At 40.8% G+C, this 14,838-nt stretch overlaps 1 protein-coding gene and 1 long non-coding RNA gene across 2 annotated transcripts; one reads left to right on the forward strand and one right to left on the reverse strand.

The window, feature by feature from the left end:
* Positions 1 to 230: 230 nt before the first annotated feature.
* Positions 231 to 11,088, reverse strand: LOC102395438 (calcyclin binding protein). Its single transcript, XM_006060361.4, has 6 exons — positions 10,876 to 11,088; positions 6,573 to 6,792; positions 3,932 to 4,028; positions 3,603 to 3,702; positions 2,245 to 2,342; positions 231 to 796 (listed from the first exon to the last, which is right to left on the reverse strand). The coding sequence occupies exons 1-6, from the start codon at positions 10,894 to 10,896 to the stop codon at positions 640 to 642; spliced, it is 693 nt and encodes a 230-aa protein (XP_006060423.1). The 5' UTR covers positions 10,897 to 11,088; the 3' UTR covers positions 231 to 639.
* Positions 11,089 to 11,217: 129 nt separating this feature from the next.
* LOC123333662 lies at positions 11,218 to 13,901 on the forward strand. The gene is made up of 2 exons (XR_006551105.2): positions 11,218 to 11,328; positions 11,410 to 13,901. It is a non-coding gene; the product is annotated as an uncharacterized LOC123333662 (long non-coding RNA).
* The last annotated feature ends 937 nt before the right edge of the window (positions 13,902 to 14,838 follow it).

Consider the following 14,838-nt stretch of genomic DNA (forward strand, 5'->3'; position numbering starts at 1 on the left):
TTTTATAAGCCATCTATCTGATCCATAGCAAAAATCCTTATTAGTACCATACAAATGTGTTTGTTATGTTTTGATTTAGTTCTAATTTATTCATAAATATATTTAAGCTTGGAGAAAAATATTTGTGATTAGATTAGGCCATTGTGATACATGCTATGTGCATTACTTAAGCTGTGGGAGTAAAGCAATCAACCTCTATAACAATCTTAAAACACAGGTACAAATTTGCATTTTATGTAAAAATTCAGGCTTTATTTTTATTCTTACACTGGTGGGAGCTGATGTTAGGAACTGAAAGGCAAGCACGAACTTTGTTTTCTACCTCTGAGCTGAACAATACACACAATGTGGCATTTTCATTAGGCAAGATTTGCTTTTTTACATTTCACACCAGAATACAACATTACTCTTCTTGAATAAAATGGCCTGGTTACTAAAAAAACCATCCATTGAGGAAGTGTTTAATAAGCATATTTTACTTAAATAAATCCTCCAGCAGGAAGTGGAGAATTCATTGCCTTTACTTAGAAGAAGGCTGTGTAAGTAGTTATATGTCAGATTTATTTGTGCAGCTCAGCAACATTTCCTTATTGGAAACATCATTTTTCCACATCACAGTTCCCAAAAGACTTTAAAGTCTCAGAAGTCTGTATCTCCTTTGGCTTGCTTCTCTCTTGATTCCACCCAGGCTTTATTAATGGTTCGCTTCATATCATCATCTCCATCTTCATAAATTTTCTTTAGAACATTCATTAATCCCTCACTAGGATCTGTTTCAGTGTCATAGGAGGGCTTTCTATTAAAAAAAAAATACACAATAAATAGTGGAGGAATATATATATAACATTTTATACCTTATGATTACTAAGTACAGAGAGACTAATTAGGCTGTAGGAAGTACACGAGATAAGAGCCAGACAGTATCCTAAAAGAAAGAATCAAAACATGCACGAATTTATCTAAGACAATATACACCCACAGCTAGCTCATCAAAGAATGTCATCAAAAACGGTAAGGGGTTGTTATCTTGGGACCCTGGCATTTCTTGGAGTTTTAGCAGAAAAGGTAATCGTTAACCTTTCTGAACTGTTTTAATGTTTTAAAACCATGTTTCCTCATGTATTATGAAAATTTCATTGAGAGAAAAATAAACATACATTATAACACATAGACACATACTGAAGCACATATATATTTTAATTAGAAAAGCCTTCCTCTTAAGACTGAAATACAAGAGTCTTGGGCTTGGTGGTATAAAAGCACACTTCTAGTTTAATCAGTGTGCAAACTGGGCCTGTTAACTTTTCCACTCACCTCATTAAATGCCAGATTCTTGGGATACAGTAACAGTAAGACAGGTTCCTATATTCAGGTGACCCATTCTAGATTTAAAAGCAATTCCACAGATAATGCCTAACCTTAGCCAACCACAACCCAAATACCCAGTGGCTGTGGGAAGGGGGAGTAAGAGATGTCGATGGCTAACTGGCGCAACGTTAGCACATTACCACTGCAGGAGAACAGAGGAATGTTTAACCTAGAATAGAAGCAGCTCTGAATAAAAATGTTTTTCAGAATAGCCATTACTAAGTAGGATAAAAATATTCTCTTTTTCACTCTGTACCAGTGATGGTGGTGGTGGTTTAGTCGCTCAGTCGTGTCCAACTCTTGCGACCCCATGGACAGTAGCCCACCAGGCTCCTTTGTCCATGGAATTTTCCAAGCAATAATACTGGAGTGGATTGCCATTTCCTTCTCCGGGGATCTTCCTGACCCAGGAATTGAACCCAGGTCTCCTGCATTGCAGGCAGATTCTTTACCAACTGAGCTATGAGGGAAGCCCACCAGTGATAGTGAAATTCTAATTATATAGCAGAAACTTGTGGAACTCAAAAACTGTATATGGGTATCTGGGCTACTCTGTAACTACTGAAATGCAGTCTCCCAGGAAGGAGCAGTTACCTGTATAGAAGCACCACAGCCCGGGGTTAAGAACTGGCAAAAACAACCAACCACAAGTCAAAGACCTCCTTAAGAAGCAACCTACTAGACACATGCCCCCTTCTGGTGCCCTCTGACAAGCTGGAAGCAGACATGGGCTGGTCAGTCAGAGGACATAAGGTAAGTGGTCAAATTATAGACTATAATACAAATATAATACAAATTACAGACTACTATCAATGAAAATCTATAATCCCAGTAAAAAATACATTATAATTCTCAAATAAATGAGAACAGACTCACTCCTTCTCTTTGCATTCTTTTTCAACCTGAGTCAGGTAGTCCCACCGCGTGTTTTCTGCTTTCTTTCTACATAAGATCAGAACTGTATCTGTCTTGACCTAGGAAAAAAGTAGAAAACAGGTACAACTTAGAACACATGGTGATAAGCATGAATATTCAGAATATAATTATTTACTCAATTACTTGAGTTACTGTTATGTACAAGACCTGTTTAGGTATTAGTAATAGTTTTATAAATAGGCTGGAGTCTGAAGACTTATGGAGAAATGAAATCATATACAAGTAAAACTGGAATACCTTCAAATACTAGGTGCTATCAAAAGAGGGTATTAATGGGACTGCGGGAGATTAAAGAGGATATTAATGGGGACTAGGGAAGGAACTTCACTCGGAAGGCCTTTCTGAGGTGAAATTTGAGCTGTGGCCCAAGATCCAGCAAAAGAGGGCCTTCCAGGCAGTTGACATGGCAAGGAGAAAGGCTCCAAGAAGGGATGATTTTGGTTATTTGAAAATGAGGAGGAATGCTGGATTTTGATGACTGAAGGACAGAATAATACGGTAAGAGCAGTCAGAGTCATGCAGAAAATCATGTCAGGCAGTATTGGTTAAGGAGTTTGGAAGGTGAATATGCAAAAAGAGCAAGAATATATAACCCTTTCAACAAATATTCATATGACTCTAGGAGTTCTTTGAGTACTACCTTCAACTATGCCATTAGTGGACAAAGAAAGGAGCAGGGAGTCATAAGCTAATCATTAAACTATATTCTAATGTTACCTTTCAGCTGCTTCATAACTATGTAAACACAGCAGAATGTCACGTCTATATACCAGAGGCATTCAAGTTTATTTAAATTAGGTAGAGATTATATGAATCAGTGAAAAACATTTTCAAAGACACTTTATTTCAATTTTGTGAAACAAATTTTATTCCCATTGTACAAATGAGAAAACTGAGGTACAAAGTGATGAAGTGAGCTGCCAAAGGTCACAGCAAGTGATAAACCTGGCATTAAAACCCAAGTCTCATTCTAACTATTTTCTGTTTGTTCAATACCCTCCTGATTTTAATGCATTATTTTTATAATCTACTTTTCTAGAGCAGGAGCTGGCAAACTCTTTCTGTAAAGAGCTACTAGATAAATTTAACATTTCAGGCTTTGTGGGCCACATGGTATACTGTAGCTGCTTAAACTTGCCATTGTAGCACAAAAGCAGCCACAGACAACACGTACACAGGTGAGCATGGCTATGTCCAAATAAAACTTTATTTAAAAAACAAGCAGCAGGATAAGTTAATTCCAGTTCATCTTCATTTCATAAGATTTCACAGTATTATGACCAAAAACGTAAACTTACCTTTTTTGAACTGCCTTCCACAGAGATGGGTTTCAAGAGATTGTTCACAATCATGGAGTAACTCTTCCCATTTAGGTTCTTTACCAAAAGATCAAATGACCTACAACACAATAGTAAGTACATTATCTTTCTGGTTCTATAAAAGGTGATAATCAGTTCCTGTGGAAAAAAGCCACAGTCCTATTTTAGGATGTACATTTGGCCATCTCAGAGCAGAAGACTCAACTTTTAAAGCGGATGTCAAGGATAATTAATACTCAAGCAGAATTTTAGAAACTGCAAAGGAAAGGACCCATTATAAAGCAATCTTCTCCACTGTGAGAACTCACCTCTCTGTGAAATTCACCTGCACACTCTCAGCAGGCACTTGATGAACTCCAGGTAAGGTAATGTAGATTTTCACAAACTTATCTGACTGGTCCCATCCTGGTAACAATAACAACAGAAAACAACAGAAGTAAAACCTGATACTATCTCTGGAACAGCAAATGCATCTAGTTCATAAAAAAAATTCAGATAATTATCTAATTCCATAATCATATCCACTTCTCTAAGCAGTTCAACAAATGCAATCCTAGCTTCCTCAATCCCTTTCCCTGATAAAGCAGAATATAAATTTAGAGTCAAATTCATCCAAATACACCAAATTTGACTAACAACATCTAAAAAATGTTATTTCAGTATATATTATCAAACTATTTAGTCTCTAACCTAGAGGGTTTACAGAAAACACACAAACATCATATAAAAAGCATATTACATAACAAAATATATTTTTATGTATTTATTATATACTATATATATATGACATTTTCTTACCTGGTCCAGTATAATAGAAATGTAGTGTTTAAAAAAAAAATGTGCTAGACGGTTCTGGAGAATTTCATTTAGTTTGTTCCCATCCATTCAACCCATCCTCCCCACCGACAAGTTTCTCCCCAAACACAAACCTAGATTTCTAGTTAAGATGCCACAGCCCTACCACCTTCAGGCCAGTTTTCTATAGTCAAAGAAGTACTTAGCATATTTCCTACAGTACTGCAGCACATCACTTAAACACAGCATTTAAACTGCTTTTTGCTATGACAATACTCAAAACACATGATGACCTTCATATCTCTATGTCCTTTGCTCATACAATTCTCTTTTCTTCACAAGTGCTGAACGCACCTTTTAAACTGAGATGTTTCTTCTATTTCTCCCTGACTCTTACCTTCCAGCAGAGTTATTTTATCAGCTATAGTCTCATAATACTTAATAAAGCTTTATTCGGTTAAGCAAATATTTATTAAGTACTTACTACGTGCTAGATATTGAGAGCACAAAGAAAAAAAGATTATTCCTGCCTTCATGAGAGCTCATTACTCAGACTTCAAGCTGTACTGCTTCCAAAATAAAAGTCTACAGTCAACTGAGGAAAAATGGTATTATGACATTGTTATGGTACCAGGTGTATATGTCCCAACCACACCATGAGCAGGGACTGGGTCTTGCTCACTGTTTTGTATTCACAAGTCCAAGTACAATACAAGATATTAGATGCTCAGAAATGTTTTTTGAATTTAACTGGATTCCCTTCCTCAGTTAATATGGGTGGTGGTTTGGCAAAGTGAAATAGGAAACAGGAAGACAAAAAGCTGTCCATATATATGAAACTAGCCCTCATCAAAAAATCTACAAACAACAAATGCTGGAAAAGGTATGGAGCAAAGGGAACCCTCCTCCACTGTAGGTGGGAATGTAAATTGGTGTAGTCGCAGTGGAGAGCAGTCTGGAGTTTCCTTAAGAAAGTAAAGACAGAATTACTGTATGATCCAGCAGTCTCGCTTCTGGGCACAAACCCAGAGAAAACCATAATTCAAAAGACACATGCGTTCCAATGTTCACTGATGCACTATAACAGCCAGGACAGGGAAGGAACCTAGATGTCCATCTAGAGGAATGAATAAAGAAGATGTGGTACATACATACAATGCAATATTACTCAGCATAAAAAGGAATGAAACTGTGCCATTTGCAGAGATGTGAATGGACCTAGAGATTGTCTTAGAGTGAAGTGAGTCAGAAAGAGAACGGTATAGGTGAACTTATCTGCAAAGTAAAAATAAGACACACAGACATAGAGAACACACACAGATTCCAAGGGGGAATGGGGCGGGGGTGGTGGGATGGATTGGGATTTACATATATACACTACTGTGTATAAAACAGGTGTAAGAACTGACTACGTAGTACAGGGAACTCGACTCAGTGCTCTGTGGTGACCTAAATGGGAAGGAAATCCAAAAAAGAGGGAACGTAAGTATACCCATAGCTGATTCACTTTGCCGTACAACAGAAACTAATACAACACTGTAAAGCAACTATACTCCAGTAAAAAAGATACATATGAAAATTCAGCAAATCTAAAAAAAAAGTGTATATACACATACACACAAGAAAAAAGTTTAAATACATAGCAAGCTAACATATATCAATATATCACTATTACCAATGAGTTGGAAATACTGAATGCTTACAATTTTGTGGTAAAATAAACAAGTATTGATTAATGCTTTTCCACTTTAGTTTAAAAATGTTAATTGTACATGTGTTTTTTTGGGACATGCATTATATCCCTTATAAAATATTGTATTCTAAACAGTATTACGGTTATTACTAGAGTATCTCTGAATAGTAGAATTACTATTATTTTCTCCTTCATGTTTTTTTTTCCTATTATCCAAATTTTCTTTGATAAATACACACAGATACAAAGCTGAGTCCACATATACTGAATATATTTCAGAATAGGTTCCTTTTTAATCTCTTAAAAACCATCTTATTAAATAAGAGCTGACCGGTCCTCTATTTCGAATGACCAAAACACTCACTCAAAACTTTTCAAAAATGATTTTGTTAGTCACTACTGAAGAACAGGCCTCCTCAGAGGCAGAAAGAGCTGGATGTGATGTGAGGGACAAGTCATACCATAATTACTGATTTTCACTGTATATCCTGTTGTAATAGGAGCAACCACAGCAGCTGGCTTCTCATTTTCTGTAAGTTCTGCTTTCCTCTGTGATTTCTGCTGCATCTTATTCTTCATTTCTGTCTCAATCTTGGATTTTTCAGCTGTCAGTGCATCACGTACTCTTTTCCTAGTGGCTTTTTCCAGCAGCACCTTCACCTCTTCTAGATCTTTCTGGAGCTGTGTTAAAATAAAAGATAAATTAGATATGATAAAAAAAGATAGTCTGATATTGCACATATTGATCATTTCAACTTATTGAACTAAGAGCTAAGAATAAGAGGGTCACTTAAATCGTCTAGGATTGGTAGCAACTAGGAGTCTTTCCTTCAGCCTACTGAATTGTAAATAACTCAAGGTCCCTTTCTTTTAAAAAGGAAAACTTGGAATTAACAATAGGTAATCAAGCCAGATTTTTCCAGTTTGGTAGACTGTTTGCTATCTGCCTTTGTTTTAAAAATTGTATTTACAAGATACGTTTGTGATTTATAAATATTTCCTGATAAGATGAATAAATTCAACAAAAAGGGATTCATGGATTTCACTGTAACATGCAATCCTGTCATCAGATACTAGGAATTTTTTAAATATTAAAATAAATGAGTACATGATAAGCATGGTGAAATGATACAGCTACTCCACTGAGGTAATTCTCTACGTTTCATCAATGATTGGTCCTCAATGATCTTCCCACCCCAAATAGTATAAATAAAAAAGCTTACTATTTTAAGACAAAAGATAAAAAAAGACATATTTCTTCTAATAAGCTGTCTGATTCTAACGCTCCTGGTTAATTTTACCATCACAAGTCTGGGACGTGGTCGCACAGTAGGGGACCTGGACAAACCCAGCACACTCCCGACCACCGCGAATGCACCTGCTCATTCTTCTCGCGCCAATACACGGCCTACCCAGGTCTATTTCTATCTCTTTCTAGAGAGACCAAGACACTATTAAAAAATAATGGGCTTAAAAACTTTTTCCCACTTATCTTCTGACCTACTGCAAATACATGAGATCTTTATAAACAAGGGATTCATTTTTGTTAAAATGACTTTACATTCTCACTTGATACTAGCAATTTGACAGGAAGACTGACATTATAGCCAGAGATCATGTAAGGTTCAATATAAAAATATTTAAATGCTTGGTAACTTGGTATATACCCAAAGAACAGCTTGAAAGTGTTTATGAGTCTTAGAAAATGCAAAAACTTTTTGCATGTTCCGTATAAATGCCTTTTACCCCAGGTCTTTTATCTCATTTAACTCAGATGCGCTTGTTTCACCTATCTGTAACCGTTAACTTGGTATAAAAAGTCCAATTGTGCCCAGTCTCCTGTACAAATTCCATCACCGCCTCCCAAAATTCATGTTACTAAGACAAAAATTGCAAGCTCCTCTTTTAAGCATAGTACCAAGTTCCTTTTAGTTCAAATCAATCTTTTCTGTTATCATGGTTTTAAAAATTCACATCATAATAAAAAGATGACAAAAAAATTAAAATGCACAATGAGTATATTCTGTTTTCAGAGTAAGGACTTAACAAATGAAAATGTATAGTCTAAACAAGAGGTTTTACTTCTTGACTGAAATAGGAATCCTTTTTCTAGGAGAAAAAGAAACTGAGAATTATGCAAGAGATTCCTAAGCCCTTCTACAGCCAAACTCTATAGTACTACAAAAATAAGATATCCACTCAAAGTCTGAAGCAACTTACAGCAGGCCTGTTTAAGGTAATTCCTCAGTTCTCTGTTATTTGCAGAGATATGACCAGTAAAATTGATCCCTTGGGACTTTTCCTGTACACATACCTTAGATACAGCATTTCTTACCTAATTTGTCTAGGTATTCATTTGTTTTCCTTATGCAAAATCACATCTCCCTTTTATCCCTATTCATAAACATACTTTATTTCCAAATTCTTCACTAGGAAGCATTAAAACCAAAGTGCCTTGAAACAGGCAAAGGACTTGTTGTAGACATTTCTCCAAAGATATACAAACGGCCACCAAGCGCAGGAAAGGATGCTTAACATCATTAAGCAAACATATGAAATCCACCTCACACCCACTAGGATGACTAACAACAAAATCCAGCAAACAAGTGTAGTTGAGGACGTGTAGAAACTGAAACCTCCACACACAGTTTGTGGCAATGTGAAATGGTGCACTTTGGAAAGGAGTTCAGCAGTTTCTTAGTTACCACACGACCCTAAAATTCCACTCCCAGATATATACCTAGAGATTTGAAAACCATATAGCCACATATAAAGGCGTACACAAGTATTCAGGGCAACACTCTTCTAGGGGCCCAAAGAGTGAAAATCATCCAAGTGTCTATCAACTTATGAGTAAAGAAAATGCGGTATATCCAAACAAAAGAATACTATTCAGCCATATAAAGAAATACATGCTTCACCAAGGAATGAACTTGAAAACATTATGCTAAGTAAAAGAAGCCAAAAAGCAAAACGGTCATATACTGTAACATTCCACTTTTATGAAATGCTCAGAACAGGCAAATCCATAGAGAGAGAACTAGACTGGTGGGGCTGGCGGGAGGAGTAATGGGAAGTGACTGCTTAATGGCTGCTTGACAGATTTCTCTGAGGGTTGAAAAATTATACAGTGCTGATGACTGCACAGCACTGTGAACACACTAAAAAGCACTGCACTGTGCACTTGAAAATGGCTAAAACCTGTGAATTTCATCTCAAACACAACCAAAAATCCAAACTGTCCCTAAATGTATACACTGCAATTTGAAAGCTCCCTACTTTGAAGATGACTAGTACAGAACTATCCATATGTAGGACTGTAAAGCCACTTCTTTATGGACTATAAAGAAGGCTTAGCACTGAAGAACTGTTGCTTTCCAATGGTGGTGTTGGAGAAGAAAATCTTCAGAGTCCCTTGCACTGCAAGATCAGTCAATCCTAAAGAAAATCAATCCTGAATATTCATTGGAAGGACTGAAGCTGAAGCTCCAATACTTTGGCCACCTGATGTGAAGAACTGACTCATTGGAAAAGACCCTGATGCTGGGAAAGACTGAGGGTAAGAAAGGGGACAACAGAAGACGAGATCGTTGGATGGCATCACCGACTCGATGGACATGAGTCTGAGCAAGCTCCAGGAGTTGGTGATGGACAGGGGAGCCTGGCATGCTGCAGTCCATTGGGTCGCGAAGAGTCGGACAGGACTGAGCGACTGAAACACAAAAAAGCCACTTCAGAGACTCTTTCCTCAGGGCACATGGTACCATAAGGCCTATATTTAACATAACAAGGCCTATATTTAACGTAACAAACTTGTGGCAAGTTATCTAGAATAACACACACATGCGCGTTTTCTTCACTTAAAGCAAATTTTCAGATTCACGAAAGTCAATTGTGAGATTTCCCAGTCTTGTTCATATTAACCATTAGATTTCCAAAGAACAAATCTAGTCAGTGGATACTCAACACTTTACTGTGGATAACAGTATTGACATCTTAAGTCAGAAAAAGAGCAAATCAAGTTTATGATTCCCGTTCTGTAACTGCGCAGTCTCCACAAATACTGCCTTTGTTCAGTTTACAGGGCTTAAAAGAGAAAAAAATATTTACCACTACTAAGTTACAACTAACTTGCCAATTTATTTAATTTTGAAAACGCCTATGGCAGATTGCTGTTTTCAACATTTAGAACTCTTGGTCTTTACGACTCTGAAATGGATACTACTGTGGCCCATAGAAGAACCGTAACTTGTCCAAAGTCCGTGCAGAGAAAACATGACTAAGAGATTTAAGTGCTAGGACCGAAAATTTCCCATTTCCAACCGCCCTCTACCATGGAACAACAGTTTTTGCAATCAGCTGTAATTTAACGAAGCTTCACGTCCTCAGGCTAGTGTAACGCGAGCGGAGGAGCCTGAGGATAACGTGAAGGTGACCAGCCCTCAGGTCCACCACCGCACCTACCTGCCACCTGGAACCACATCTCCCGCTCACCCACACCGAGCCGTGGAGGCGTCGGAAAGCAACTTTCCGGGGGGAAACGGAGGCCCTGAGGCCCGCAGCGGCCGGCTCGGCACCGAGGCCGCTGCAGTTGGGCGGGTGGGAGGCTAGGCGGCAAGGGCGGGAATCCGAGGACGCAGGCGGGCGGCCCGACTGGCAGGTGCCGCCGGCGGCCGAAGGGCAGCTCGGCACGGGAAACGGGCGGGAGACGGAGCGGAAAGCTCTAGCAAGGCCGAGCGAGGAAGATGGGGCCGAACTCCTTACCTCTTCCAAAGCTGAAGACATGATCGGGCTGCGTCAGGCAAGGCCCGGGCTGCAGGGGCGTAGGACGGAGAACGTGAAACGCGGCACCGAGCGCTCTCACCGCGAGCGCAGACAACACCGGCACGAGTAGCGGCGGACACGGCCGGCGAGCACACCTGACCCTGCGCGAAATCTCGGCCCGCCTCCCGCACGCGGCGCCTCTGGAACCTTCGCGAGTCCTTCGCCACCGCCCAGCCAGCCTCAAACACCGCCTACCGGGCTCGGCTCCGCCTCGCCTCTCCTGGCCCCGCCCCAGCCATCTCGTCTCTTAGCAACACTCAACTCTCGCGATCAAACCGGCAGTTCGAGAAGAGTAACACCTCCACCTCCCAGCCCGGGAACTCTACGGAGTATACTTTGACCCCGTTTGTCCCGCCCGCGCAGTCGCAGCTCGGAACTGCTGCCTTCCGTAAGGTAATAACCATAACCCAACCCCGGAAATCTGCGGGGTCCAAACCGGAAGTTGACAGAGTCGGTTGTTTCCGTGCGCTCTAGGTCCCGGGGCCATCGAAGCGGCCATTTTGTGTAAGACTAATTTGTGAACTTCTACGAGGCCAGGGAAAAAAGGGGGAGAAAAGGAAACCTATTTATATTGATATGAGAAGGAACGAGAACGTTAACTACAGAGTCCTGAAGAGAATAGTTTTAATTTTCAATACGTTCTGGCGCTCTGGAGACGGCACGACTTAGTGTGTACAACGTGGTTACGTCATCACGGACCGCGAGAGGAGGTGGACCACGTGACCGGACCCATTAGCGCGGCGGGGCCAGTAATACAGCTGCACCTGTAGACGTCACGATTTAGCGTGTACGACGTGGTGACGTCACTACGGACCAGGAGAGGAGGACGGGTTGCACGTGACCCGGACCCGCGTCGCGGCTCGGGTAGTAAGCGTAGTAATATATGGGTATCTCCGTGGGCCCAGCGGTTGCGGCCCCGCAACCCACTCCAGTATTCTTGCCTGGAAAACCCCGTGCACAGAGGAGCTTGACGGGCTGTAATAGTTCATGGGGTTGCAAAGAGTCGGACATGACTGAGCGACTCTCTTTTTTCCCCCCTGCCCTCCGTACACCGCGGAAGCACTTCCCGTGGAGTCCTCACCGACCATTCTGGGAATTTAGTTGTCACCCAGGTTTGGAGTCGGTTTAAGTGAGCCTGTAGACCATAGATATCGACTTAGCGACTGAACAACATCGACCGTAGAAAATGTGAGCCAAGCTTTCCTGGGGATGCGTTCTGCTCCTGTTAACAGCTCCCGTTATCTCGCTTCCTAAGACCCTTAAGAAACCCTCTTTTCAGATTATTATAGCTTTTGGCAGCCCGTCGAAAACATAAACAATAACCTCTGAGAAGTCAAATAGCCCGCATTCGGCTTTATAATGTCGTCCGAGGTAGAGATTAGAATCTGCAAGTCAAAGGAGGAAAAGGAGTATAAAAAGCAGGCGGACCATTATGGTCAAGAATGTGAAGGGCAGTACAAAAACAAATGACAGGTATGCACAACGTGCACGAATTTCAAACCTGATGTTAAAGGAAAAGAAGCCAGGAGGAAGTCCTATCGTTTGGTTCCTTTTAAACGAAGTCTAAAACTGCGAGACATTAAAAATCGTATTAGTTTTTCCTTAAGCAGGAGAGACAATGACAGAAAGGAACCACGAGGGGGCTTTTGCGGTTCAAACAGTATTTTGTTTTCTTGCTGTGGATGCCGGTTACAGATGGGTTCACTTTGTAGAAATTTCACTCTACTGTGATTTGCGTTTTCTTTTGTATGTTCTAGTGAGCTGTAGCCCGCCAGGCTCCCCGACCGTGGAATTCTCCACGCGAGAATACTGGAGTAGATTGCTATTCCTTTCTCCGGGGATCTTCCCGGCCCAGGGATGGAACCCCAGGATCTCCTGCATTGCAGGCAGATTCTTTACTGTTTGATCCACTAGGGAAGCGATATAGTTAACTAAAAGGTATATTTAAGTAGGCCCAGGAGGGAATTTTCCCTGGATGATAGAAACACTGATACATGCCATTGTCAGAATTCATAGAACTCCTAAGATCTGTGGGTTTGTTGGTTTTTGTTTTTTTTTTTTTAGTTATATCTCGTTTGTTTGTTTGTTTTTTAATGCGTCTAGGGAATTCCCTAATGCCCAATAGTTAGGACTTGTCTTTAACTGCTGGGCCTGGGTTCAATCCCTGGTCGGGGAACTAAGATCCTACAAGCCCTGCAGCACAGCCGAAACAAAAAAGTCTAACTGGAAACCAGGAATTCTTTAGGTACTTAATTAACTAGGAATAAATATCCAATTTCACTGTGTGAGAAATTGACCTAACCCAGTGATTTTTAAATTTGCTCGATTATGCACCTGGGGCAAATTCTCCCACCAGATAGCCTAAGGTCACAGTTTTAAATACCACCAGTTACCAGTGACTCAGACATTACTGCTCAGTTCCACCACTCCTCGGAGCTCCAGGCTCTGCCTCTGCTTGGATGTCTGATAAGCACGTCAAATTCAGCTTGTCTGAAAACCAAAACAACCGAAAAACAACAACATACCTCTGGATTTCTCATCCTCACACCCCAGATCAGCTTTTCCAGTTATTCTCCAGCTCTGTGAATGGTCACCTCATTCTCTTTGTGGCTCAGGCCAAGGAGTCATACTTGAGCCTTCAATTTCAGTCCTACATCCCATCCTCTGCCAAGTCTTGGTGGCTTTATCTTCAAAGTATGTTGAAAATAAAACCACTTCTTAACAACCTCCACTGCTACCACCCAAGGCCAAGGTGTTAGTACTTTGGACTGTTAGCCACTTAGCTGGTTTCTTTGCTTACCCACTGTGCCTTTACAGTTAGTTTTCCAGAGTAGCCAAGGTAATCTTTTCAAATGAATAAAGTCCAAACTCCTTACACAACCTAGACTGTTCTGCATGATCTTAAATCTCACTGTTGAGTTCCTTTATCTCTGGGAACTCATCTCTCACCAGCTCCCCTCTCCCTGATTAAAAACACTGGCATTTTTGTCACTCCTGAATCCACTGAGTTTGTTCTCACTTCCAGGTCTGTGCTCTGTGCTTGCTTTCAGTCTGGAATGCTTTTCCTCCAGATCATCACAGAGCTTTTTCTCTCTTCCTTTTCTGCCAGCGCATAAAACAACTTAGAATTTCCCATTTTTAAGAGTCAACAGATACTTAGTGCTGCTTCTCTCCAGTTGTATAACTGCCCTTCCATGTATCATGTAGAAGCAAACTGACCCCTTGCACTGCTGCCATCAGGAGTAACTGGGTACAGGTCAGGTCAGTTCAGTTCAGTTCACTTCAGTAGTTCAGTCGTGTCAGACTCTTTGCGACCCCATGAATTGCCAGGCCTCCCTGTCCATCACCAACTCCCGGAGTTCACCCAGACTCAAGTCCATCGAGTCAATGATGCCATCCAGCCATCTCATCCTCTGTCGTCCCCTTCTCCTCCTGCCCCCAATCCCTCCCAGCATCACAGTCTTTTCCAATGAGTCAACTCTTCGCATGAGGTAGGCAAAGTACTGGAGTTTCAGCTTTAGCATCATTCCTTCCAAAGAAATCCCAGGGCTGATCTCCTTCAGAATGGACTGGTTGGATCTCCTTGCCGTCCAAGGGACTCTCAAGAGTCTTCTCCAACACCACAGTTCAAAAGCATCAATTCTTCGGCACTCAGCTTTCTTCACAGTCCAACTCTCACATCCATACATGACCACTGGAAAAACCATAGCCTTGACTAGACGGACCTTTGTTGGCAAAGTAATATCTCTGCTTTTGAATATGCTATCTAGGTTGGTCATAACTTGGCTTCCAAGGAGTAAGCGTCTTTTAATTTCATGACTGCAGTCACCATATGCAGTGATTTGGGAGCCCCCCAAAAATAAAGTCTGACACTGTTTCTACTGGTTCCCCATCCATTTCCCA

The sequence above is a fragment of the Bubalus bubalis genome, chromosome 5 (assembly GCF_019923935.1).
Source record: "Bubalus bubalis isolate 160015118507 breed Murrah chromosome 5, NDDB_SH_1, whole genome shotgun sequence".
Classification (NCBI taxonomy): domain Eukaryota; kingdom Metazoa; phylum Chordata; class Mammalia; order Artiodactyla; family Bovidae; genus Bubalus; species Bubalus bubalis.